We start from the raw sequence: 26272 nt of genomic DNA, 5'->3' as shown, positions 1-26272 counted from the left end.
AACACCAACACAAAACATCGATACCTGTAGCCGACCTTGACCTGAACAAACTACAGCGCGCCAACTGCCCGACAATAATCGAACGCAAAGCTGTTGGGATTGTACCGCAGTAGCGTTCGAATCTCTGTGACGCCACTGCCCACACACAAAGATCCCCCCTCGAGCGAAATAGACTTTGGGGGAAAGTTTCGTTAGCGAGCACCTATTAAGGTCAACATAGCATACAAAAAAGGAGGCCTTGTGGGCCAGCACCATGCCGCCTTTGTCTCTCATTGGTGATGTCTAGACACCACACCGGGTATACTCATTTAGGCCGGGTAGAACTAGGGAAAGCCCAGGACCAATTCGGATATTCGCCACTGACGTTGGCCATGAGCGGGAATTGAATTCGGGTCGCCGGGTTTGTAGCGTGAGCGGGCTCACGAGGGTTGTTACAGTGTGGGTCTTTTTACTTTGCATAACTGGTATCCTAGTGAAAAAAACGGTGACTACCGGCGCGCCGCACATACAGAAACGTGCGGGGCAATACAAAAAAATAACGAGTTTACGTTCTTGACTGAGAAACAAAAGCAGCTGCCACAGAGGTGTACTGGTTTATCAGTGCGCTGGACTTTCAAGACAGAGGTCACTGCTTCGATTCCATCTCCCTGCACGCCAGTGGAAACAACGCTGCAAGTTTCTCAAATCTTCCACTATCCCCACACAACTTGTACTTCCGCACAATCGACGAATCCGTTGCTCAGCCTCCACCGCAATCGGGAACCGATTCTGAAAACGGTTACCGGTTATCATTTATCAACCCGCGAGCGCCCTCCACCCTGGTCCCCCCACCCATTCCTCTCTCCCCCTCTCCTTTTCCTTTCCCCAGTGTACCTTAGTCATCTTCCTGCTTACCCCTTTTCTTCCACCCATATAAATCTTCATGCCCCCACACGTGGTCCCCACCTGGGTGAGACCCTTGTTGCGCCGAAATCGAATCGCCGTCCGCGGAATTTCTGTTCCCCCCTCCGTTCCGTGATTGGCGTTTTGTACCGGGCTCGCGCTGATTTGGAATAAAAGCACAAAACATAAAAACTGCGAGCGCCGACCACCGCTCCCGTCTCACCCGGCGATGTTGGCCATGGAGCTGAGCGCGTCGTATCCCTGGGCGATGGTGACACGCGGCACCTGGTCCATGGCCAGCACGCTGGCATGCCGCCCCGCCAGCAGCTTCAGCAGCTCGGGGTTCTGCGCCGGGTACACGAAGCTCACGAGCGTCGAGCCCTCACGCAGCAGCTCCGCCTCGTGCCGCCCCGCCTCTGCCAGCGCCACCGGTGCCCGCACCTGCGAACGCGAGCGAGCGGAAGGGCGGGTGAGCGGGTAGGAGAGTGAGGGGACGGGCGAGCAAGAAGGTGCGTGGGTAAGCGAGTGGGTGAGTGAGTCGGTGGCGCGAGCTTGGGGTGGGGATACGTTTCTCAGTGGGTTTACATTGGCTGTGTGAGATTTCTGAATGGGTCATTTTATCTTAGTACAGGATGCCAAGAGCACAACTGGAATAAAGTTGGGAAAGACGAAATTGTTTCTAAATGGGTCGAAAGCCACCGCATCGGCAATTTTCTCAATTGCTGCAGGTGCAGATAACACTGTTCAAGTTTCAAATCGGGCCGAGGGCAATGACGCTTGATCTCACCCCAATCCCTACCAAAGCTGCTGCTGCTGCTGCGCTTGACCAGCAGAGAGGTCGCAGCGCCCTCCACCACATCCGTTCACCCGTAACGATGCACACGTTCGCGGGAGACAGGACCCATGGCTGAGCCTGAGCCGCTGTCGACCCCTAGCCGAGACGGGAGGTCATTGCCGCATGCTGACCTTGAGGACAATGTCGGCTCCGAACGCGGCCTTCTTGTCGGCGATGGTGGCGCCGGCGGCGCGGTAATCGGCGTCGGAGAACTGCGCCGCCTCTCCGGCGCCGGTCTCCACGGCGACGTTGAAGCCCTGCTTGATGAGCGCCTGCACGCCGGCCGGCGTCAGCGCCACGCGCCGCTCGTTGGCGAAGATCTCCTTGGGCACGCCCACCGTGATCTGCGCGTACGGGATTCCTGCACATGGCGGGACGGGGGGGGGGGAGGAGCGGGACGGTCAGCTGGGGGGAGCGGTGGCGCAGCGGTTAGCTCACCAGCCGTCTACATTTCCACAGCCACAGTCAACATCAATGGCGATTATCTGAACCGGTCCTGGCCGTCACCTAGGTCGACTCGGCATTAAACCGCCACGGGGGCAGAGATCATGGCCACGCTGCTGCACGTGGCTGCCTGTAACGCCGCGCTGTGGAGGCAGCAGTGAGGGCTGGTGGATCACGGCACAGATGGGTTGTGAAACTCCCTTCCCATGGGTGTCGAGGAGGAGCCGTATCCCTGGCTCGCCAGAAGGTAGTACAGCAAAGTGCAGACTGTCATCTGTCCCTTCTGTATGATGGGATGAAGTGCTGCTCCCTCACATGCGTGGGTTTTCCGCGTGTATAAAGACTCATTAACTGTCTGAAAACATCTTAATATACAGTGAACCGTCTATATACGCAAGGATTACGTTCTTGAATATGCTCGCGAATGCGAATTATAAAGAATAATGTGCTTTTTTTTATTACCCCTTTGATGATGATTTGTCGACAATGGAGGTGGTGGAGATGAATGCAGGAGGGAGAAGCAGGTGTTTGATAACAACGCCACACAGCTGTTGTCATTCTAGCACTCTGGGCAGTGCTGCCCCGCAACACTTTCACCGACTGCCTTCGCGTTCCTTTTAATGGACCTCGCAGTCGACTCGTTTCTTCCAAAATGTATCGGCGAGTCCACTAAGTATGTATAAAGTTAAAATGCACAACAGCGAGTTCAGAGCGGGTTTCCTGCCAGACTGAGAACAAAGCGGGCAGCCGAGGGGGTGCGCCCAATCTTCGTAGCAGACAGTTTCAATGTTACAACGTTCTGCAAGCAACCTCTCCCGTGTCGGTGGTCTGGCACTACGTTCACTCGCGAATACTCGAGCCCGGCGGGTCGCGAATAGGGAATGAGTACACATTCAGTAACTCGCGCAAACATGCGAAACTCGCAAATCCAGAGCTCGCGCATCGTGACTGTTTACTTGATAGAGGATTGTAAAGCGGTGGCAATTGTTGGTGGCAGATCACCAACTGGCTGCCTTCCAGCCAGTCTGTGGTTCCTCAGCGACTATGAGAGATGCAATTTGCATAAACGATGACCCGACGCGATATATCGGACTGAACGAAAGCGGTGGTCTCAGCGGTAAATAACTAAAATAAATAACTGCAGAGTTTTCATCATAGACCTAGTGCTTCCCTGAGATATAAGTCCGGGTCCTGGTCTACAGTGGAAAGAGGAGGCTCTCCTTAGTTGCACCCCAATAAGTAATATTTAAAAAAACTTTTTTTAAAACACACTTTAATGAAATGTACCGTACTAGTAATGGAAGAACTCCACGAATCCAGGAAGTGGCCCAGAAGCTTGCCACAACGTAAGGGGCCGTGGCCAATTACAGCCAACGTCAGTTGAGCGTGGACAATTAGACCCAAGACGAAACATAACATAGAAAAAAGATTGTTTAAAATATATATTTTTTAATGATAGAATATAGTATTGTCATCAGTATGACATAAGTATACCAAGTTTGCAGTCGATACCACATTGGGAAATGGGTTAAAATTGAGTTACAGGATTTGAGGATACAACAACGACAACAACAGAGTGAGTTAAATAAAAGCGTCTTAAAAAATCATTGAGCCCGATATTGAAGACAAAGCATACACTTAACATTGACACGGTGTGCAATATCCACTTCCATTCAAGCTGTAACAGAACACACACTTACGTTATACTAAAGCTGTAATACTATACTGGACTTAAGAGTGTGTGCCCTGTGCACTTACTAAATATTTACACTGCGAGGACAACAGAGCGACAGAGGCCCCCCCCCCACCCCCCCCCAGTCTTAAGAGCCGTGGGGCAAGTGCTGTTCGCAAGCACCTATGAAGGCCAGCACCGCACACGAGGGAGATGGATGACCACCACCATGCCCCGCTGCCTTTGTCTCCCCAGTGGTCATGTTTTACACACCACACCAGGTACTCAATGAAGGCTGAGTCGACCTAGGGGAGGCCATGGACCGGCTCAGATAATTGTTACTGGTGTCGGCTGTGAGCGGGAATCGAACTCGGGTCGCCGGTTTCGTAGCGCAGCGGGTTAAACCGCTCCACTACCGCTCTCTACACTGAACACGAATACACCACCAAGAGCAGGCAAATAATACTCATAGCACGAGGCTTTGCTCGACAGCAGAGACATTGCCAGTGACAGAACACATTTAAAAATAAAGCAACAGCTGTGGGGTCTGCTCCTACTGAGAATAACTCCTTCTTAAAACGCAATGTTCCAATTTACTACTATTATTATAATAATATCCATCATACCAACGAACAAAATCATAGCTTTTTTATTATTATTTTATACACTTAATTTAACTCACTGTCTGTTGTCGTATCCTCAAATCTTGTAACTCAATTTTAACCCACTTCCCAATGTGGTATCGACTGCAAAACTTGATATGCGGATGTCATACTGATGACAATACTATATTCTATCATTAAAAATAAAATATATTTTTAAGCAATCTTTTTTATATCTTATGTTTTGACTTGGGTCTAATTGTCCACGCTCAACTCACGTTGGCTGTAAATCACCACGGTGCCCTTACGTTGTGGCCAAGCTTCGGGGCCACTTCCTGGAGTCGTGGAGTTCTTCCATTACTCGTACGGTACATTTCACTAAAGTGTGTGTTTTAAAAAGTATTTGTAAATATATTACTTATTTCCAATTGTCTGCTCTCAGCACCTGCCACGTGATGATAATGTTATAAAAAAACAATAGACAGGTCTTGTTCACCCACACAAACAGAAAATAAACATTACAGGTCAAGCAGCCTTAGGGCCCAAGACAGTGGGGACGACTCTCAACCGAGTCCGAAGGACACACGGAAGGGGCGAAAATTTCCTCCAGAAATAGAGTGATCAGGGGACTCCACCAAACTGTGAATGCGGAGCACATCACTGATGACTGCCCAATCAAAACAGCACGCGTGTTCTAGTGGAACCAGCGGACCACTCCACGGAGCTCCCCCAATACAACACGCGTGTTCTGGTGGAACCAGTGGACCACTCCACGGAGCTCCCCCAATACAACACGCGTGTTCTGGTGGAACCAGTGGACCACTCCACGGAGCTCCCCCAATACAACACGCGTGTTCTGGTGGAACCAGCGGACCACTCCACGGAGCTCCCCCAATACAACACGCGTGTTCTGGTGGAACCAGCGGACCACTCCACGGAGCTCCCCCAATACAACACGCGTGTTATGGTGGAACCAGCGGACCACTCCACAGAGCTCCCCCAATACAACACGCGTGTTCTGGTGGAACCAGTGGACCACTACACGGAGCTCCCCCAATACAACACGCGTGTTCTGGTGGAACCAGTGGACCACTCCACGGAGCTCCCCCAATACAACACGCGTGTTCTGGTGGAACCAGTGGACCACTCCACGGAGCTCCCCCAATACAACACGCGTGTTCTGGTGGAACCAGCGGACTACTCCACTCAGCTACCACGGATGCCATGAAATGGCTTACAACATAATAATGCAATTGTTGCATTAATTATTTTTTTCAACACCATACGAAAGAGAACGAAGATTGGCCCAATCATTGATAAATGGCTGAGCAATAATTGTTTACGGTGGGTGCAGAAAATATATTTTATAGCGGGCAATCCCGCAATCCCTGTACCGGTCTCAGCTTTTCCGAGTCTCGTTTTCCGTAGCAGGAAATGTGTGCTTAACGCAGCGCGACGTGTGCACAAGTTTCAACTTTCTGATTCTCGTCAGCCGCTCCACTAGAGTTTGCGGCCTTAAACAAACGTTTCTGGAGGAACTTGATTCAAAACACAGCTCCATCGTAATGAAACTTCAGGAACCCACAATCGAACCCAACCACAGAAGCGCACAATCAATAATTCTTGGCGCCGTTAATAACCTAAGCGGCGTGGCTTGTGGGGCCACGTGGACAAAGGGGGCGGCGTTGACCCACCGCGTGGCCAGACGAGCGAAAGCGAATGCCCACTCCTCACATTTCACCTGGCACCGCCACTGGGTGAAAGTTCCGCATTCCCACACACACCAGCGTGGCACACAAACGGGTGCTACAGCCCTCCCTGCGTGTTGTCAAGAAACTGCTGGGTGAGGGCCTCAATCACACCTTGCGGGTCGTGTAGAGGTTAAATGATCAGACCTCGCCATGATGGTCGGTGCGGGTTGGTTAAGTTCGGGAGAAAAGGAGTGGATTTTCCTGCGCTATGCTATAACAACCTATGTTACGCATGGCAGTGGTTGTCTATCCAAACGCTATCCAGCCTCAAGCCTGCTTGGCTTCCGAGACCTGACGAGGCTGGGTGCGCTCCAGGTGATTGGGCCATTGGCTTGTTTACATACTTCATGTGAGAACACAGCTTCATTGACTTCAATAGAGCACACAGTGTGCATTCCGGGAATTTCATCACAGACCTGCGAGCAAACCGTGGCCTTTGCTCTAAGCACCAGTGACCCGAGTGAATCGTGGAGCGGTTCGGAGGGTCCCGGTGACGCCACTCGTACCTGTCCCGGAGGCCGGTGCCTGGCTCATCTGCGGCGCCTGGGCACGGAAGCATCGCGCCAGCTGCCTTGGGCGGACGCATCGGCGCAGGGTGGTGACGGTGCGGTGAGCGGCGCGGGTGCAACCGACACCCGGCACGCACAGGCGGCCGGTGCCGGCGAGTGCTGACGGGATGGTGCCGGCGCTGCGCCCGCAGGCCGCGATCCTCAGCAGGCACGCCATGATTCTGGCGATGACAAGAGTGAGACGGGAGGTGGTCAGGCTGACAGAGACGTGAAAAAACGTACCAGGTTTACGCTTACGTCGTTGGCAGCTCTGTCAACTTTCACTCCAGCTGTTTGCTCAGTTTTGTATCAATTTCAAGATTGTACTCACTCTGTCTTCATGATCCTCCATTGACTCACTCTGCTCCCTTTCACACAACTCTATAACCTCTCCCCTTTCATCTCAATCTACTCCTGTCCAAGCACTCTCTGCTCCAGTAACCAAAGCTTTCTATCGAAGCTCCCGGTCATCTACTCCTCAGTGGGCAGTCACTTTTTCTTTTCTTCTGCCTCCGTGGTCCCCCTTTGCCCAGACATGCGTGCTGTTGACTTCTTGTCCAGCTCCAGGCTCAAGGCCTTCCTTTATTTGTCTGCCTACGATTGACTGCCTCGTCTCCCAAACTCGCATATTGACCCACAGACTCACAACAGAGAACGAAGACTGCCTCTTTCTCCATATAAAATAAACACATCCACTCTGTCTGTACACCATCTTGAGAGGCGGCTGAATTTAAAAATCCCTATAAATGCGCAATGCATTGTTTCGAAAATCACCTCGATGAACCTTAAAGTGGAGGCAAAAAAAGTTTGCAACAGAGACAACTTATGCACACAAGAGTGCAGTTACACACACACACTTACAATTACAACTCTTTAGTTTCTTATCAGACGAGATAACCCGTTGAGACTGTAAGCATCTCAGTGTCAAGTGAGAGAAACCTGGTTCAAACAAGAACTCAACAGCGAAACAATCAACGGCACCCGCTCCTGTTCCAGAGCACAGCAACAGAGACCACAGCGACCGACGGAGATAGGAGAGTGAGATGAAAGGGTAGAAGTAGGGGTGAGGGGAGAGGTAGGGGGAGCGCACAGAGGAGAGAAGAGTGACACGGGAGGGGGAGAGGCAGGAGAGCGTGTCGTGGGGAGTCAGAGTGAGATGAGAAGGGGGGAGGTGGGCAGGAGCGAGTGAGAGTTACCCGGCGGTTTCGGAGATGAGTGAGAAGAGAAGACGGGCAGCCGGTGGACAGGCCGAATGAGCGCACTGTACCGAGCACCTAGAGGGCACCGGAGGGAAGGTGAGAGGGGACGTCACTGCATCCCCTCTCTCTCAGTGGCCACCGCCGCCCCCCCCGCCAGCCACTTCACTGTACTCGCATTAGGGTGTACTTCTTCCAAGGGCAAGTGCCGGCTATAAATAGGGCGTGCAAAGAGTCGCGATAGAGGGGTGAGAGTGGGAGGGTAGAGCGGGGAGCGTGACGAGACTGGGGCATGGGCACGCGAGGAGGGGTGGGAGAGTTGTGGATGGGGGAGCAGTGGAGAGAGAGGCAGAGAGGTGGGGGGGGGGAGAAGGGCAAGGGGGGGGAGGAAGGGGGGGGAGGAGGGCCCTGTCATGAGAATCTTGCACGTGGCGGATGCTGCTGGTTTGGCTGTAGGTAATGGAAGCTGTGGTATTTGTTGAAAAGTGGAGACTATAATAAAAAGTGACGTGGAATGGTTTAAACCGCTCTTCTTATATAAAGTTTACATGTGTTGCACGGATTTATTTTAAAAATGGCACTCCTTCGTTTACACACACTGGAGTTTGCCGTTTCACTGTACTCTGCTTATTTCAACACAGGTTTCTCTTGAATTAGGGTTCCGCCTGGTTATGTCAGGCCATCCCTTCATTTTAAGGAAGCTTGTACAACTGATGTTAACGAGTATAGGGATGAATTGTCCATTTACGAATTAAGATACTTAATGGGTTAAGTGACAACTATTTACACGCTTACACACACATCTCCATAGTTTTGGCTCTGCTTCAGCTAAGTGACAACAAGAAGCCGACTGGAGAATGAAGAGATGTTAACTATCTCGCCAAGTATACAGGAATGCGTGGGTTCGATCCTGACGATGTCTGTATATTTGGAGCTTGCATGTTCTCCCCGTGGTTACGTGGATTTTTCTCCAGGTCATCCGGTTTTTACCTCCACATTTTGAATCAACATCACACGTTTAGAGTATTTAGCTGGTATACATTTCCTCATAAGCCACTTCGTTGAGCTATCATTTGTGGCCAGGTCGCTTCTGTTAAAAGAGCTAAATAGCTCAGTGGGCCTGACCTGGTAAAATTAAAATTGTTGAATACTTTAGTGTTAGCTTAAACTGAAAAATGAACTACAATGGATTGGAGGAAAATGAAAAGGCTCACCGAGTCTCATTACTCCCTTTGCAGGAGGGTCCTGCCAAGTATTCACAGTAGCGGGCGATGATTGCTGTGTATGTGCCAACAGATAAAATACTTGACATCGGCAGACGAAAGGAGAGGATGGATGGTGGTTGTTCAACAAGCAAATCAATCGAGTAAAGAGAGGAGTGCTCAGAATATGAAGAGAAGTCGACCAATAACAAGATGGTTGGCCCATTGTTCTCAACTCGTCTCTGTGACCCCCCTCCATGGAACAGCTTTTAATGATTCTCAATTAATCTCTTCTATTCACTTACAAGTTTTAAGCCACTGAACAAACGGCACGCAGGGAGCTGAGTGGCGACAGCAGAATTAAGAGGACAATACCCCACCTCCTTCACATGTCTACCTCTCCATGTAAAACAATTATAGTATATATTTTACACATCCCATCAGCCGCACAGCCTTCTGGGAGTTCACAATTCCAGGAACATTCAGTACAAGTAAACTCTGCACGGGGTTCGACACTGTGCGTCTCATCAGAAGGGGTCAATGCTGGTGTTAATGGACGAGGGAGCCTCTCTGCAGGATATGGGTCCTAGTTTGAGGCAGAAACGATATATCGCACATCATCACCGCTGTACAAAGCCATCTGCTGCGTCTGCTAAAGCTACGGGACTGGATAAGGGAGACAAAGAGCTGTGATGATGGCAACGTGGCTGTGTGGTTGTTTTTGGGGGAAGGCCCGTGGTTGTTTTCTCCCCATCACCATAGGCCCTCCCTGTTTGTCGTTCGAGTTTACTACAAGATTGGCGATAAGATCAATCGCGCTCTCTGAAGCACACCCATTGACATCTTGTCTTGTCCACACACAATCAATGGCGCTTTCGAGGCACGTGCTGATCCATGGATTCGTCAAATTTCAAGTCACTATTGCCGACCCCGCACAACGCAGGCATCGATCGTGATAGAAATATGTTTATGGTTAGTGGAAATGATAAGGAAACTAGCTAGCACTGCCCGTTCACTTGTGCGGGGTATAACGTCAGTTGATTAGAATAAGGATTTCTTGCGATTTTGCTTCCCAATGACACTAGCGACTGACGCACACACGTAACTTCATATCGATGACTGTGGCAGCGGAGCGATCTGAACCCGGCGACTTAAGTTCGAATCCAAGCCACGGCTAACATCTGTGGCGAGTGATTTCTTAACCCGTCCGTGGGACCTCTCCCTTTCACCAACCTCACATTGACCTGCGTGGTGAAGTATTGTAAAAACCCCTTCAAACAAAAGCGGATTTAGCATGCCTGCTGATGATGTCGGGATGGACGTTTCAAATACAGTATGACACATATGAGCTGAATTCCGTTCTATCTGTTTAGTCGATTATAGCCTATTGAATTTCCAAACCAATTACTGTCCAGCGGGATTTAAGTCGTAGGCAAACTCTGGCCCAGTTTCGACCGTGTGGGGGTCTCATGACCAGTCAGGCTCCTATAACAAATGGCAACGGGATCGCGACTGGGATTCCCACGTGCAGGATCAGCTGGTGACCTCATCAGTGGGGTCAGCTCCCCCTCGTACCCCTCCACGTTCCCCTCCCCCACATCCCCCCCCCAGACGTCCCCCCTCTTCGCCCCATGCCCCTCTCCCCCCACCCCCCACTAAGACGTCCCTCCTCTTACCCCTCCCCCACACGGCAACCAAACACACGCGATTGGCTCGCTCGGACGAGCCACGTGCCCGCTTTAAGCCAATCGCGTGGATGAGGGCTAAAAACCCGGGCCTTAACAAAAAGACCCCACAAGACTCTTGCTAGCGTGGCGTGTAAATAAAAACAAACGCTTCACTTATACACACGTTTTTTTTAATTTGCGTAATTAACACAGCGAAGGCGCGCGCACTAATTGCTGCCGGCGTGCGTTTATCTCCTCAATGGGAGGTGGGGGTGGGATGCGGAGCGCGGGCGCGTGACTCACCGAGCGCGAGGCAGGAAGTGACGTCACAAACCGGCGCTCTGTATAAACTTTATTCTCACCCTGGCCGCCTAGGACGCTGGCGGTGACGTCGCATTTCTGAATAACTTTGTTTTAGCCACTCTCTCCCGAGCGGGTGTCACGTGGTTTACATGTTGTCGCCCCCCTCCCCCACCCTCGCCTCCTTCCCCTCCTCCACATGGCGTCTCAGCGGCCACGTGGTTTACCACGTAGGTATAAAATAACGACGTTTCGGGCGCAACACAAGCGTCCGTCATCAGGTGGTGTTGCGCCCGAAACGTCGTGATTTATGTTATTTTATACCTACGTTACTTTACCGAAAGAACCAAAGAGTATGGATTCCTGCAGTCACGAAAGCTTCAAATCAAGACATTCAATTATCCATAAGTACAGGTTTTTTGGGGGGTTAGAGCGCGTAAATATATTAAATGTCGTTAAACCCGCCACAGCCAATTGTGATATTGGGTCGCAAAAGCCTACGTGTTAAACATTCAACACGTCCATAAATAATAGTGCCCGTGTGTGGCCTTAGAACAAAAACATAGGCGACGTTTCTGGCTATGGCCCTTCACAGCGCAGACAGGGGCCCAGCGAGCTGAAGTTCACTGCCTCTAGGGCGACGTTTCAGGCAATGGTCCTTGAAGGCAGTGCTGTTGACTAATGTGTTGAGGTGCCGTTGTTGCTGTTAACTTGTGCACCACTGCCAACACAACAGCAGCAGCATCCCCAAATCCAGTAACGTGGTTACCGGTAAGAATGTAGCGCCTCCAGTGGCTGCGGAAACTCGATTGCATTCGACAATAACGCAATTTAAAGGGCGACCTATGCAGTAGGCGACGCAAAGAGTGCAGTTTGTTGCTGGCCCGCTTGGCGTTTTTGGACTTTTTGTGTGCAAAGACTTTGATGTCACGCGGGAAATCGATCGGATCGATTACCCCACGGAGTTCGATCCACAAAGAGGTTTCAACAACAAAAACCCTCTGGTCTGGCACCGCCGGCACCGCGTGGTGTCCATAAAGTTATCGCGCCGCGGCCAAGGGGGGCGAACCGCGAAGCCCCCTCTCCTCGGCGAAAACATCGATCCCTGCGCACCCCCTTTCAGGGGTTCATGCCTCGTGCCGGTAAGACCCCCCCCCCCTCACGGCAGGGATCCCCCTGACCACCACCCCCCTCCCCGAGCGCCGTTTGCAGAAGCGGGACCCCGACGAGGCCTACGCAGCCACGGGGCCTTCGCTCTTTCCTAGCAGTGTCGGCCGGGGTCCTTGCGCCCCGGCCCCGGTGCGAGGTGGCTCGAGCGCGGCCTCGAAAAGGACAACGGAGCGCAGCTCCTAACGCCGGTGCGCTTGCTCGCGTCCTGCCGCTCGGGGGTCCAGGGCACGAGGGGATAGTGATGGCGATGAAGGGTGAAGTCAGGAGTCGGGTGAGAAGCTGGGTTTGGGATCAAGGACCGCGAGGAAGGGGGGGGGGGGGTTGGATTATGGCGGTGTGAGACCCCCAAATGTGCTCGACCCGTCTCACGATATGCGCGTGTCTCTTCTCTGTGTTGCGTGGGGAGCGGTGGTGCAACGGTTAGCGCACTGTGCGCTACGAACCCGACTGACCCGAGTTCTATTCCCGTTCACGACAAACACCCGCGACGATTAGCCGAACCGGTCGTGGGGCTCCCCGATGTGTAAACATCGCCACTGGGGAGACAAAGGCGGCCGAGCGTGGTGCTGGCCACCAACCCACTCGTGTGCCGTGCCGGCCTTCATAGGTGCTCGCTAATAGCGCTTGCTCCTACAGCCTCTTAAGGCGATACGGGTGATCTTTGTATTCTCTTCTCGGACGATGTTCCTCTTGGTCGCTGTGTCTCTCTGTGTCTCCGTTCCCTATCATTTTCCTCCCGGGACCACGGGAAGCACAATAGAGTTAAAGGGTGCTGATATGGGTTTGCTAAAGCTCGCGGTTCTTGGGGGGCAGTGGGATAGGGCTGCTGGGGTGATAGTGGGATGTGGGGGTAGTCGGATGACAACTTAAAACCTGTGGTCGGGAGCCGCTTGCACGCTTGTTGAGTCTGGAGGGTTGTGTTGGTTGTAATGCATCTCTCGAGTGTACTTACGTTTGTCTCAGTGCCCGTGTCTCTATCGTCTCCCTCGTTGATGATTTACTTTGTGCGTCTCCGTGTTTGTTGTGTTCCCCTCGCCGCGTCTCTCTCGTTGTGTATGGCGCTCACCACCACCACCAATGTGCATCTCCGTCTCGCTGCGTGATCGTCTCGATGGTCCAAACATTAGCCAGGCCCTTCCTCGAGACGAGCTTGAGGTTGTGTTAATGATTATAACGGTCGTAAACATTTACGATCGGTAAGTAGTTCCATCACGACTCCTGACCGCGATTTTAAAACGATGTTTTATCACTAACTGAAGCATTGAACTCGGGTAGGACACAGAGAGACGGGGGTCCCACACGATGCTCCTGGGGAGGTTGGTAAGAGCTCACTGTCTCTGTAGGGAGACGGAGGAGGCGCGTGCAGCTGGGGACGTGGTGGACAAACAAAGGACTTGGGTCGAGCCATGGGCGACAGCGCGTGGTTGGAGAGATGTTCATTATTGAGACGTTTGGTGCCTTCACTGGAGTGCCACCCAGAGGATGGGTTGGTGATTGAGGCTCGGAGTGGTCCTTGAAGGACGTATTGACTGTAGCAAGGGGAAGAGGTAAAGCCAGCTGGTTGGTGTGGTGGTGGCGTTGAGACTGTAAGAGGGGTCCCTGAAGGATGGATTGCCCTGCAACAAAAGAAAGACGCTCCAAATAGTGATGAGACTTATTAGGAGGTCGTTAAGATCACGTGTCGACTCAGCAATGGTTAGAGCCACATTGACATGCTAATCTCTTACGTTTTACGTACAAATTCCATCTCTAGCTCCGCCCACTTTACCTTGGGTTTGAGCCCACCTATAAAGCCTATATAACATCGTGTTGCAGCAGCTCTTTCTCCTGCGTCAGCAAGTTCTGCCTGCTGTGTCTGTCTCGCCTGATGACGGTTGCTTGTGTTGCGATCGAAACGTCGTGATCTATTAATTTTTTTTTATCTACGTGACTTTACCGAAAGAACCAAAGAGAATGGTTAGAGGATTAAGCAGAAGGAGACGAGGTGCAGAGGCATGAGCGGCATTCGTCTGTGATCGAGTTGCCCGTCAGCACCCTCATCAAGGCAACGTGGTGGCGAGATGTTAATTACCTCGCTTGGTCGGATACAGGAGGTCGTGAGGTCGATCCCGACCCTGACGCCTGCTGTATATTTGGAGTTTGCATGTTCTCCCCGTGGTCGTGTGGACTTTATCTCCGGGTGCTCCGGGTTTTCCCTCTGCATTTATAAACATTCGTTTAGAGCATTTGGCTGATGTAAATTTCCACGTGATAAGCCACTACGTTGAGCTATCATTTGTGATAGCGAGGTCGCTTCTGAATAAGAGCTAAATTGCTCAGTGGGCCTTACCTTGTAAAATAAAAATAGTTTTATCGTTTTATAATTTCACGAGAATAATTCCTTTTTGGAACTTTTGCAGAAAACTACATTGCCCATCAGGTTATAAAACATCGTGCAGAATGAGCTACCAAAGAACCAGTTCTGAGAACCTTAGAGTGGTTTCTTATCCTCACGCAGGGTGCTGCACGTTCCCATTTTCAAATTCTAACACCTGCATGGCAGGCAAACTACGGGCGGCTGAAACCCAGATTCATGGCTAGGATCTTGGCGTTTGCAGCTCTGCACCGTGAGTCACCTTGCAACGTTCTGACCCTTGACCGTGACCTCATGTTGCAGAGGGAGTGCAGCTGGCGTGAGAGACGGGGGGCCCCTGGCGGCAGGGAGAGGCGCCCCCTCTGTATGGGCCTGCTGCTGTCTCGGCCCGCGGCACTGCTGAAGAGCAGGAAGGAAGCGAGGCTTCGCGCACCGGCTCCAAGACCTGGCCTCGCAGACCCCTACTGCCGCGGTCCCAGGTACGCATTCTAGAATCAATCTGTGCATAGCATGAACTGCTCACAAATGGCAGAAAGGCATGACTCGCATCCATATGCCACAGGGTGGCACGGTGGTGAGATGTTAACTACCTCGTCTAACATGCAGGAGGTCGTGGGTTCGATCCTGACCCTGATGTGGAGTTTGCGTGTTCTCCCCGTGGTCGTGTGGATTTTTCTCCGGGTCCTCTGGTTTTTTTCCCGGCACATTTAGAAACTTGCGTTTCAAGTATTGGCTGTTATAAATTTCCACACGATAAGCAACTGTGTTGCGCTGTCATGGGTGTATCCAGGTCACTTCTGAAAAAGAGCTCTAGAGATCGGTGAACCTTACCTGGTAAAATAAAAAGTTTAGTAGTTTAGTTTAATATGCATTGCGTGCGTATATCATGCAACCATCACACTTTGTGAACGCTGCTCTCAGCTTCGTCCAGCCCACCAGTTTCGACAGAGCTGAACATGTGGTAAGATGATATTGTTGGTGGGTTTTGTCCGGGTACCCTGGTTTTTTTTAAAACTAAATTCTCAGACATAGGGCTTGTCTGACCATACTTCACCACACTGCTCAGTGCGGTGTTGTCCGCGACATTTTTTGATATGAACATATTGGCGGTACACGGGTGCGCGGTAAAAAAAAAACTAATTTTTTTGCAATCCTTTATTTTCGCACGATTCGTAAACCCCAATCAGAAAATCTTGTGGGGTGGCGGTGCGTCAAAATCAGTTCTCGTGATGGCAAAGCAGTCGGAAGACGAACGTTATGAGCAGCTAAACACGAAGCTTCACAGTCTGTTTCCGTATAGCAGCCAGCCTGATGACGATTGGCTCTGTGTTCCAAAGGCAGATTTGACTCGTGCCCTAGACTTGGTCGGACGGTTCCTCGATTCATTGATTTTTTTTTTGGTGGACGGTGGCATCGAAAGATTATAACTCCTGTCACACGTTCGAATGGGAAAGCAGCTGCTGAATCTAAGGCAACTTCTGATGGAGTGCAGCTCACTCAAGGGTAACAGTGACATAGTCAGACTGTTTTATGAATACCGGTGTGTTATACTGCACCGGTGTACCGCCAATACGTCCACATCGACCTCCATACGGTGTGCTAACCCCTGCTGCCCCACCCCGTGGATGACACGAGATGACAAGCGACGGGGTTTGCGTGACGGTGGCGCCGCGCCGACGCTGACGCCGTGCTGACGGTGGTGCTGTGCTGACGGTGGTACCATGCTGATGGTGGTGCCGCGCTGACGCCGCGCTGACGGTGCTGTGCTGACGGTGGTACCATGCTGACGGTGGCGCCGCGCTGACGGTAGCGCCGCGCTGACGGTGGTGCCATGCTGATGGTGGTGCCGCGCTGACGGTGGCGCTGCGCTGACAGTGGTGCCATGCTGATGGTGGTGCCGCGCTGACGGTGGCACTGCTGCGCTGACGCCGCGCTGACGGTGGTGCCGCTCTGCCAGTGGCGCCGTGCTGACGGTGGTGCTGTGATGCAGGTCATGTTGTGGTGGCTTCGTGCCGTGTCCGGCACCGCTGGGCGAATCTGAATCGGAGGAGGAGGGAGCGAGCGGAGAGCCCTGCGCCGCGCACGCAGAGATGCCGCTGGCGGGCGGCAAGCGCAAGTGCAACTCCACCAGCAACAGCAACGTAAGGACCGCTGGGCAGGGGGAGGCGCACGGGGTGGGGTGGGGGGGTCGTGGAGGCGGCGAGGTTTATTCAAGATGGTAGGGGGCGGGTGGTGCTTCTCTCTTCCTGTCTCTCAGTTTTTGACAATGATTTAAATCAATAACAGGGCCTCGGTGAACCTTACGTATGCAGTTGTTACCTGGGCAGGGCTGCCTGTTTAAGTAATCTATTATCGGTTTGGTAAACTCGACTAACTCGGCGACCTGGGATTCCCACTAATTACCAACATCGATGGCTAATATTTGAACCAGTCCTGTCGAGGCCTGCTCTAGTTTGACTCGGCCTAAAATGATTACTTTGTGCGGTGTGTAAACTTCGCCACCAGAGAAACAATGTTGGCCTTCATAGGTGCCACTTGTTTAACAGCACTTGCCCCAGAAGTTGGTTAAGGCTATACGGGGGATCTTTGTCTCGCAGGGTGGGGATGACCCTGGCTCGCTGCCCTCCAGCAAGTTGCCCTGCCTCAGCCCGGCCCCCGGCGATGGAGTGGGACCGGCCGGTGACGGCCACGTCGCTGCGGCAACGGTTCCCACGGAAGCGGCCAACATCAATCGTCTACCCTCATCGATCCTCCTCAAGGTGGGCACGGCCGTGGGCAATGCTCCTTTTCCTTTCGCGTGTAGCCGAGGTGAAGAGCGACTCTGGAGACCCTTACCCAAGTGTGAACGCCACGCGACCGCTTCAGCTGAGGCTGAATGCACCGCTGTTGCTGCTGCTGCTGCCTCCGTTGCATTTGCACAGCCGGCAATGATGCGCGCTACGTTCCGCAATGCGACCTCGCGTTCGCTCTACGGTTGTCCGGGCTCGAGTTTCTGCTTGTGGAGGTGGCGGCCGTGCGAGTCACGTGCTCCGTAGCTGTCGGGGACGGGGCGGCAGCAACGCCCGGGCGCGTGTTGGGGACGTCGCCGTTGAGCCAGCGTGCCATAACGCCGCGTTCTGCCCAGGTGCTGTCATACCTGTCGCTGATGGAGCGCTGCCTGGCCGCCTCGCTCGTGTGTCGCCTCTGGCGGGAGCTGTGCTCCGACCCCGAGCTGTGGCGGCGTCTCGACCTCCGTGGCCGTCAGAAGGTGACTCCCTTGCTCCCTCCCTCGCCCTCCCCCCTCGCCTACCCCCTCGCTTCTTCCCTTTCCTCCCTCCCTTTCCGATGGCGTGGGGAGGAACTTCGTTCAGCAGTGGATAGATCACGGCTGATGATGATGACGATGACGATATAGGGTACAAGCTAACGATGCATATGGTGAGAACGAGATGGGCGTGTGCGGGTGGGCCTTCGTTCGTGCGGAACGACGATGACGGCGTGGATGTCGCAGGTGACGGACGAGGTGCTGGCTCACGTGACGTCGCTGAGCCACGGCGTGACGCGCGTCTGCGTCGCCGACTGCCGTGCCGTCAGCGATGCCGGCGTGGCGCTGATGGCACGCTCCTGCCCGGCGCTGCTCTGCTTCTCGGCGACGCGCTGCAAGCAGCTGACGGACGCCGCCGTGGGCAGCCTGGCGAGGCACTGCCCCGCGCTACGCTCGCTCAACCTCTCCAACCTCGACGCCATCACCGACGATGCACTGAGACAGGTCGGGGGTCAGGGGACTCGGGGGGGGCGGGGGGCAGGGTGCCTGGGGGGGCATAGGGTAGTGGTGAATATTTGAGTGTGTGGTTGTGACTTGGTGAGTATGGCGCCACAGTGGCGAGTTGTTAACTACCTCGCCTGCTATACAGGAGGACGTGGGTTCGATCCCAACCCTTACGGCTGTTGTATATTTGGAGTTTGCATGATCTCCTCGTGGTCGCGTGGATTTTTCTCCAGGTCCTCCGGTGTTTCCCTCCACATTTAGAAACATGCGTTTATAGTATTTGGCTCCTATACATTTGTGGCCAGGTCGCTTCTGAAAAGGAGCTATATAGCTCAGTGGGCCTAATCGTGTAGCTGTGACTACATGAGTGCATGGTTGTGACATGGTGGCGCAGTGGTTAGCATACTGCGCTGTCAAGCCAGCAACCCCAGTTCTTATCCTGCTCATAGCCAATATCCGTGATGAATATATGAACCGGTCCTGGGCCTCCCCTAGGTCGACCCAGTTTTAAATGAGTACCTGGTGCAGTCTGTAAGCATCAGCCCTGGGGAGACAAAGCCGGGCAGGTGCGGTGCTGGCAACTAATCTCGTGTGCCCTGTCGACCTTCATAGGCGCTACTCAATAACAGCACTTGCCCCAACAGTCTGTTAAAGCGATACGAGGGGATTTTTACCCTCTTCTGTGTACGTGGATATTATATCACAGCTCGGCGCCAGCTGTTCAGACCTGCGCGAGGTTCACCTGGGCCAGTGCTACCTGCTGACCGACGCCGGCATCACAGCGCTGGCGCGCGGCTGCCCTCTCCTCACCAAGATTTACCTGCTTGAGAATCACCTGGTACGGCGAGACAACAGCGCTACACGGCCACTGCAGAGTTGTTCAGGGGGCAGGGTGACTCGGGGCGGGGGGGGGATTGGTGGTCTGTGCTGGATACAATGAGCCAGAAACCCTTCCCCCCCCTGAGAACCTGGGTTCACACTCTGTTCAGGAAGCCGGGTCAGGTGACACGGTTATGTGGACTTACTGGATGTTGCCCTGAAGATGCTTGGCACGGTTTCAAGCTAAATGTAGCGCCTCCACTCGCTGCTAAATTTGGTTGTGACAATTTTTTCTCGCCAGTGAGTGAGCAGGTGGGCGAGTGACTGAGTGAGTGGGTGGATGAGTAACAATTTAATTTGTTTGGCTGTGTCGCGGGGTGGCGGCTTACGACACAAAGTTGGCCGGATCGTTGTGACGTTGGGCTAACCCGATATCATCGATTCTGAATCGTACTAATTGAAGCTGTTGGAGGCGTTGCGGGGAAGTACGGTTGACTGACCTGACACCCGAGGTGGGCGGGCGGTGCTTCTCCGGCCTCCAGGTGACGAACTCCTCCGTGCAGTGCCTCGCCGAGTGCTGCCCACGTCTCCAGTACGTGGGGCTCATGGGCTGCTCCGTCACCTCCAGGGGAGTGAGGCACCTTGCCAGGGTGAGCCTCACCACTCCGTCTCCTCTAGCCCCTCTCTATCCCCCGTTATTAGCCCCTCAGTCCCTCTGTTCCCCCCCCGCTAGTAACTCTGTATTGGGAAGCCACCGTAGCTGGCTCTTGTTAAATCTAGATTGAAAACGAATTTGTTTAGAACTGCGTTTTTTGTGTTAGTTTGTTGTCCTTCGCCCACACCTCGAATTGGCACGGTTGGCTACGTATGGTGCAAAAGAAGTTCAACAAACGTACATATCCCCCTTGTCCCTCTATTCCCGCTATCCACTCGGTCCCTGGTAGCCCCTCTAGCTCTGCTATCCCTTCTAGCTCCTGCAGCAGCCCCACTCGTTTGTCCCAATGCCGCACAGCAGCAGTCTGGCTGCGAAAGCCTCCGCCCCCGTCTGAAAATGCCCCTCCCCCCGTCTGCGTGTCTGCGTGGCACGATCCCATTCCCACACGAGCCCCTGCGTGGTTCCGCCCTCGTCGATCCCGCTCTCACCTCCTCTCTCTTCTGGTTGCCTGTCTCATCCCTCCCACTTCCTGCCCCTCCTCCCACAGCTAGGCGAACTGGTGACCCTTGACCTGCGGCACGTGAGTGAGCTGGATGGGGAGACGGTGATGGCGCTGGTGAGGAGCTGTTCACGCCTCACCACACTCAACCTGTGCCTCAACCGCGGCATCGATGACAGGCACGACCGCACCGCACGACCGTACCACACGCACGACCGTACCGCACGCACAACCGCACACGACACGCACAACTGCGACGCACACAACCATAACACCAAACAACCACAACCGCACCACACACACAGTAGCACGACACATACAACCACAACAGCACTTGACACAACCGCATTACATACACAACCGTGCCAACCACATTACACCCCCAGTCGCCTATACAGAGGCATATCGCACACTACCATCACACTACACCAACAACCGCAACGGCCGCTATTTGCCACAAAGTGGTGGTGATGTCACCAAAGCGCTTGTGCCAAACTTGGTGCGTGGAAGCTTGTTTCTGGCAGGAGGTCAAGGGACAGACCCAAGTGCCATGGGTTGATTTCACTTGAGATGGCTGGCAAATGTGCACCACCTGTGCTCCCCACTGGGTTAATTCGCTGTTTTTTTAACACAAGTGCACATGCATATGTAGTGAGTTCAACTGAGTCGCAGACGTACTCTTGGAGGCAACACATTTTACACCAACAAACGGGGTAACTGCCCCTTGATAGAATAACCTATGGTAGTGGACCACCAGGCTAACTACACTAATTACAATGTAACTGGTGTAGTTAGCCAGGTGGTGACCACCAGGCTAACTACACTAGTTACCACGTGACTGGTGTAGTTAGCCACGTGACTGGTGTAGTTAGCCAGTGACCACCAGGCTAGCTACACTAGTTACCACGTGACTGGTGTAGTTAGCCAGGTGGTGACCACTAGGCGTGGTGCCACCCAGCGCTATCACTCAGAGCTCACCGGGCCCCTGTAGGGCCGGTACTACACCGACACCATTAGTGGTGTCCGCGATGTCGCTACACAGCACGCCGTGCCTCTAGGGCCGGCACTACACAGTGACATCCCGTGACGTCACTACACATAATGTGCACACACACGTGTGCACACACAGGTGTGTGGAGGTGATTGCGAAGGAGGGGAGAAACATCAAGGAGCTGTACCTGGTGTCGTGTTCCATCACTGACCAAGGTAATCCCCCCCCCTTCCTCCCCTCCCTCACTATGGTGGGGAATTAAACTCTGATCAGTGTGTGTATGTTGAACTTCTTTTGCACTGTACGTAATCAACCATGCAAATTGGAGTTCCACAAATAAAAGAACACAAAGCAGTTATTAAGAAATGGGTTTCAATCATGAAATTTTTTTTTAATCGAGAAAAAGTGCGCAAAGTGCTAACCGTTGCGTCATCGTTCCATCCCGTTCACGTCTCTAAGGGTTTGTGACGTCGTCACAGCCGTACGTCCGTCCGTCCGTGCACAGCGGCGTTGTGCGAGTGTCTGACAGGCTCCCGTTAACCCGTGAGTGCACGCTCTAATGCGGGCGAGACGACGTCCGTGTGAAGCCGTTGCTGATTTAAAATCTCTCGACAACAGTGCACGATGGGAAGCATTCACAGCGTCCGTGCATGTGCACGATTATTTAAAATTCCTTTTTTTATTTCTTTTGCTCCCCCCTCCCCACCTTGCCCACCCCACACGCCCCCAGCGCTGCTTGTGATTGGCCGCTTCAGCGCCAGCATCGAGACGGTGGATGTGGGCTGGTGCCAGGAGATCACGGACCACGGCGCCATCGAGATCTCCCGCACGAGCCGCTCACTCGCATATCTGGGCCTCATGCGCTGCGACAAGGTTACGCCCCACTGCCTCACACCACCCCCTCCATGTCACCCCATGGCTGCTGTAAATTTCAACACAATAAGCCACTTCGTTGAGCTATCATTTGTGACCAGGTCGCCTCTGAAAAAGAAGCTAAGAGGCTCCGTGAGTCTTACCTGGTGAAATAAAAAATAGTTTAGTATGATTAGTTTTTTTGTGTGACTTGCTTACCTTTCATATACTTTTCACCCCAGTGGTGTTTTAGTATGATTTATCACGTTCTTACCCTGTGTCTCTACTGGACATCTGTGAAAAAGAGCTTTAAAGCTCATTGGATTCTTACGGTATAAATACATATTCTGATTCTCTGTATGCTCCTTCCCACGCTGCTCCTTCATTACACTCTTCGCGCTCCTGTTCTGTCCTCTCCTCTCTCCTCCTGTCCCTTAATTCCTCTACGCTATCGTTTCCTCCCCTCTCCTCTCTCCCAACTTCTCTCTCCCATTATTCATTTCTCACCTTTCCTATCTCCTCTCTCCTCTTACTATATTCACTCTGCCTTCTCTTCCCACACCGGGATCTCCTCCCCATCTCTTCCTTCTCTTTTTCTGTCCTCTCTGCTATCTCTCTCCCCTCTCACTCTCCGTTAACGTTGCCCCCTCTCTCTCGTCACCCACCCCCTCCTCCCTCCGGCGGGGCAGGTGAGCGAGGAAACGGTGGAGGAGCTGGTGCAGCGCTACCCGCGCATCGTCTACAGCACCATGCTGCAGGACTGCAAGCGCACGCTCGCGCGGGCCTACCAGCTCGGCTGGAAGCCCTCGGGCTCCGCGGGCTCTGCCCCGTGACCTCGTCTGCCCCCCGCCCCCCCCCCCGTGTGACCCAGCGACCCAAAGAACCAACACACCCCCCCCCACCACTGCTCAGGCTTTACGGGGTCACGCCGCCCCTTCCCCGCCCACGACGCGTCTCCTCGCGCCGCGCCGGGGGGCGAGACGCGGAACCCAGAACGGACGCCGCCGAGGGGCGCCGTATTCCGGGTTGCTCTGAACGCCTTCCCGGAGAGGTGGACTCCAGCAGGAGCGGGAGAAGAAGGGTCTGTGTGTGGACTGTGAAACGTGCCGACTCGTCCGTGACGGACTCAGGATCCGGAGCGTGACGACTGCAAGCCACCTCGCGTTTCCTACCGGGGGCGGAGATGGGGGATGGGCGGGGGGAGGGAGAGAGAAAGAACCGGGACGGAGGTTTGCGAGTCGGCGTCCTCCCATCCCCGCGGTGCTCTCCGCTACAGGGTATTTATTAAGCAAAAAAATGTTATCGTGTTTGCTTTTAGTTCGTGAGTTTTGTTGAGACGATTATGGAATTCGCCGGTCTGAGGACTACCCAAGGCAGCAGCGGAAGAGCCTGGCGGAGGAGAGAGCAGGGTGGGGGAAGGGGCCTTGCAGGGGTGGCCGGCCGGCGGTGTGCATGCCGGGGACGCGCAGATGAACAACTCAAGAAGAAGCCATGGCACACTTTCAGGAAAACGACTTTTGACGAGGGCGACGCGCGATTAACTTTAATTGTTTTTGGAACGATGAAGCCAAATCGTTCCTACTCGAGCATCGCCCCACTTACACCCCCCCCCCCCGCGCTCAGGTGTTCATCCGGACGGTGACGGCGACAGCGACGAAAACGCTGAGCTGAGCGTCGTCCGAGCGTCCCCCCCCACCTCCACCAGGACTGGCTAATGTCACCGCTCCACGACCGTGGCAACCCCAAAACATGCGGGGGCGGGGGGGGGGGGTGTACCCCAACTATCCCCCCCCTCCCACCCCAATAACATTGTGATGCTGACATTTTTTTATGAAAACCACGAAGCGATGAAACTTACGCTCAACGTTCGATCGCCGAGTTTGCATGTGTGTTCGTGTGTGCGCGTGCGTACTGTATAGTGGGGGAGCGGTGGTGCAGCATTTAGCGCACTGCGCTACGAACCTGGCGACTCGCGTTCGATTCCAGCTCACGGCCAGTAAGTGACGATTATCCGAACCGGTTCTGGGGCGTCTCCCAGGTCTACCCGGCCTCAAATGAGTACCTGGTGCGATGTGTAGATGTCGCTACTAAGGGAGACAAAGGCGGCCGGGCGTGGTGCTAGCCACACCACCCCCTCATGTACTGTGCCGGCCTTAATAGGTGCTGCTCGCTAACAGCATTTTCCGTAACAGTCTGTTAAGGCTGCATGGAGGATCTTAGTCTTTATATTTGTTATATGCGCGTGTCTGTGTATATATACGTATCGTATGGTATATATGTATACACACCTGTTGTGAGGGCTGTTATTAATATGGATCAAATGATCCACTGATTTCATCATTGCGATTTGATTACAGGAACCCTATTCATTTGTTTTTATGTTGTGGTGAATGTAGCAGCCACTAGTGGTTGCACGAGTCACATGACCCCTCCCCACTGTCACTACACGCGTCGGTCCCGACGCTCGCACGCACGATTTGACACACGCGTCGCCAGCCAAGGGACGGAGCGAGTCCGTGAGGACGTCCCATCGTCCAACAGGTGGAGCGAGCGGGAGAGTTCGGCTCCGTGTGGAATGGATCGTTACGTCGAAGGATCGCGAGAGGCAACGGCGGGTGGTGGTGGTGGCTTGGGGAGGAGGCCTTCATCCAGCAGTGGCTTGGTCATGGCTGATGATGAGTGGTGGTGACGATCGCTGTGGTTGATAAAACCCCCCCTCGTTATAATTAATAATCGGAGATTTGTTCATTGTTTTTGTAACGGGACCTGTTTGTTCGGCTCCCACTTTGACCTCCGACCCCGCTCGTCGCGAGCCGGGTTCCCGCGTTGCGCGTTCCCACTTGTGGGTTCCGTTTTGAACGCCGCTGCCAAAAACCAAAGAGGTGTCCGGGCGACCTTTGCCCATCGAGCCGCCTCCTCGTCCCCAACCGCCCCTCGTCGTTCCCCTCTTCCCCTTCGTAGCCCCTGTCTATGATGCCGCTGCCGATGATTTAACACCCTCCTCTAGGGGAAAGCGAGGTGGCCTTGTGGGAGCGAGCGCTGAGCTAGCCCTGGGCTAGGAGCGGGCTAGGAGCGACAATGCGCAGCCCCGCAGTGTTGTGGAGAAACTCTACGCGAGTTGAGCAGACAAGGCCAGACGGTAGAATCGGTCTCCGTCTCTTCCTCGATGGCGTTGGTTTCGCCCGGGGAGGGAGGGAGCTCGGTGTTGAGGTCGCTCGCTCTCCTCTTGCCCACCCCCCCCCCGCCGTCCGTGCTGTCGATGCCCTTCCCCAAGGCTCAAGGTTTTCCTGTTTTGTTTTTCGCTCTGCCGATGACTGCCTGCCTGTCTGGAAAATAAACGCGCCCCCACTGTTTCCACGGCGCCTCCAGATGCCCGTCCTCGTCTACGCTCCCTGCGCTGTCAATCTCGAATTGTTGTGAGTGGCTAGTGGGTTATGGTCACTTGGAGGGCGAGTGACTATTGAGTTAGGGTCAGTGCGAGTGGCTAGTGGGTTAGGGTCACAGGGCTAGTGCCAGTGGCTAGTGGGTTAGGGTCACAGGGCTAGTGCCAGTGGCTAGTGGGTTAGGGTCACAGGGCTAGTGCCAGTGGCTAGTGGGTTAGGGTCAGGGCTAGTGCCAGTGGCTAGTGGGTTAGGGTCACAGGGCTAGTGCGAGTGGGTAGTGGGTTAGGGTCACAGGGTTAGTGCGAGTGGCTCGTGGGTTAGGGTCAGAGGGCTACTGCGAGTGGGTTAGGGTCAGAGGGCTACTGCGAGTGGGTAGTGGGTTAGGGTCAGAGGGCTACTGCGAGTGGGTAGTGGGTTAGGGTCAGAGGGCTACTGCGAGTGGGTAGTGGGTTAGGGTCAGAGGGCTACTGCGAGTGGGTAGTGGGTTAGGGTCACAGGGCTAGTGCGAGTGGGTAGTGGGTTAGGGTCAGAGGGCTACTGCGAGTGGGTAGTGGGTTAGGGTCAGAGGGCTCGTGCGAGTGGGTTAGGGTCACAGGGTTAGTGCGAGTGGGTAGTGGGTTAGGGTCAGAGGGCTAGTGCGAGTGGCTAGTGGGTTAGGGTCAGGGCTAGTGCGAGTGGGTAGTGGGTTAGGGTCAGAGGGTTA

The 26272-nt window shown here is 53.8% G+C and overlaps 2 protein-coding genes across 5 annotated transcripts in view; one reads left to right on the top strand and one right to left on the bottom strand.

Annotated features, from left to right (window-relative positions):
- The window catches only part of NNT (nicotinamide nucleotide transhydrogenase), a 33949-nt gene extending 22760 nt beyond the window's left edge, over window positions 1-11189 (bottom strand). Inside the window, exons 1-4 of one of the 2 annotated variants that reach the window (XM_032953644.2) lie at window positions 11103-11189; window positions 6693-6916; window positions 1849-2078; window positions 1106-1323 (exon numbers count right to left, since the gene is read on the bottom strand). In XM_032953644.2, coding sequence (XP_032809535.1) covers window positions 1106-1323; window positions 1849-2078; window positions 6693-6912 — 668 coding nt within the window. In that variant the 5' untranslated portion in view covers window positions 6913-6916; window positions 11103-11189. Of the gene's footprint in view, window positions 1-1105; window positions 1324-1848; window positions 2079-6692; window positions 6917-7930; window positions 8081-11102 lie in introns of those variants that run through there. The other variant, XM_032953643.2, reaches the window with a different exon arrangement.
- A 95-nt stretch (window positions 11190-11284) lies between these two features.
- On the top strand, window positions 11285-25556 carry FBXL17 (F-box and leucine rich repeat protein 17). Of its 3 annotated transcripts, none has more exons than XM_076066730.1 (12): window positions 11285-12241; window positions 14926-15101; window positions 16613-16763; window positions 17220-17381; window positions 17747-17869; window positions 18113-18370; window positions 19077-19208; window positions 19732-19839; window positions 20392-20522; window positions 21473-21549; window positions 22065-22207; window positions 22876-25556. In XM_076066730.1, the coding sequence occupies exons 2-12, from the start codon at window positions 14989-14991 to the stop codon at window positions 23017-23019; spliced, it is 1542 nt and encodes a 513-aa protein (XP_075922845.1). In that variant the 5' UTR covers window positions 11285-12241; window positions 14926-14988; the 3' UTR covers window positions 23020-25556. The 3 variants fall into 3 exon arrangements, with proteins under 3 accessions (XP_075922845.1, XP_032809533.2, XP_075922846.1); XM_032953642.2 differs by lacking the exon at window positions 11285-12241 and adding an exon at window positions 12291-12457; XM_076066731.1 differs by lacking the exon at window positions 11285-12241 and adding an exon at window positions 12624-13816.
- Window positions 25557-26272: the final 716 nt, after the last annotated feature.

This window comes from Petromyzon marinus, chromosome 13, assembly GCF_048934315.1.
Source record: "Petromyzon marinus isolate PM22_M1 ecotype Great Lakes invasive population chromosome 13, UKy_Petmar_22M1.pri1.0, whole genome shotgun sequence".
NCBI lineage: Eukaryota > Metazoa > Chordata > Hyperoartia > Petromyzontiformes > Petromyzontidae > Petromyzon > Petromyzon marinus.
Note: the sequence above shows the minus strand (reverse complement) of the source record. Positions and strands in the feature narration are given on the sequence as shown.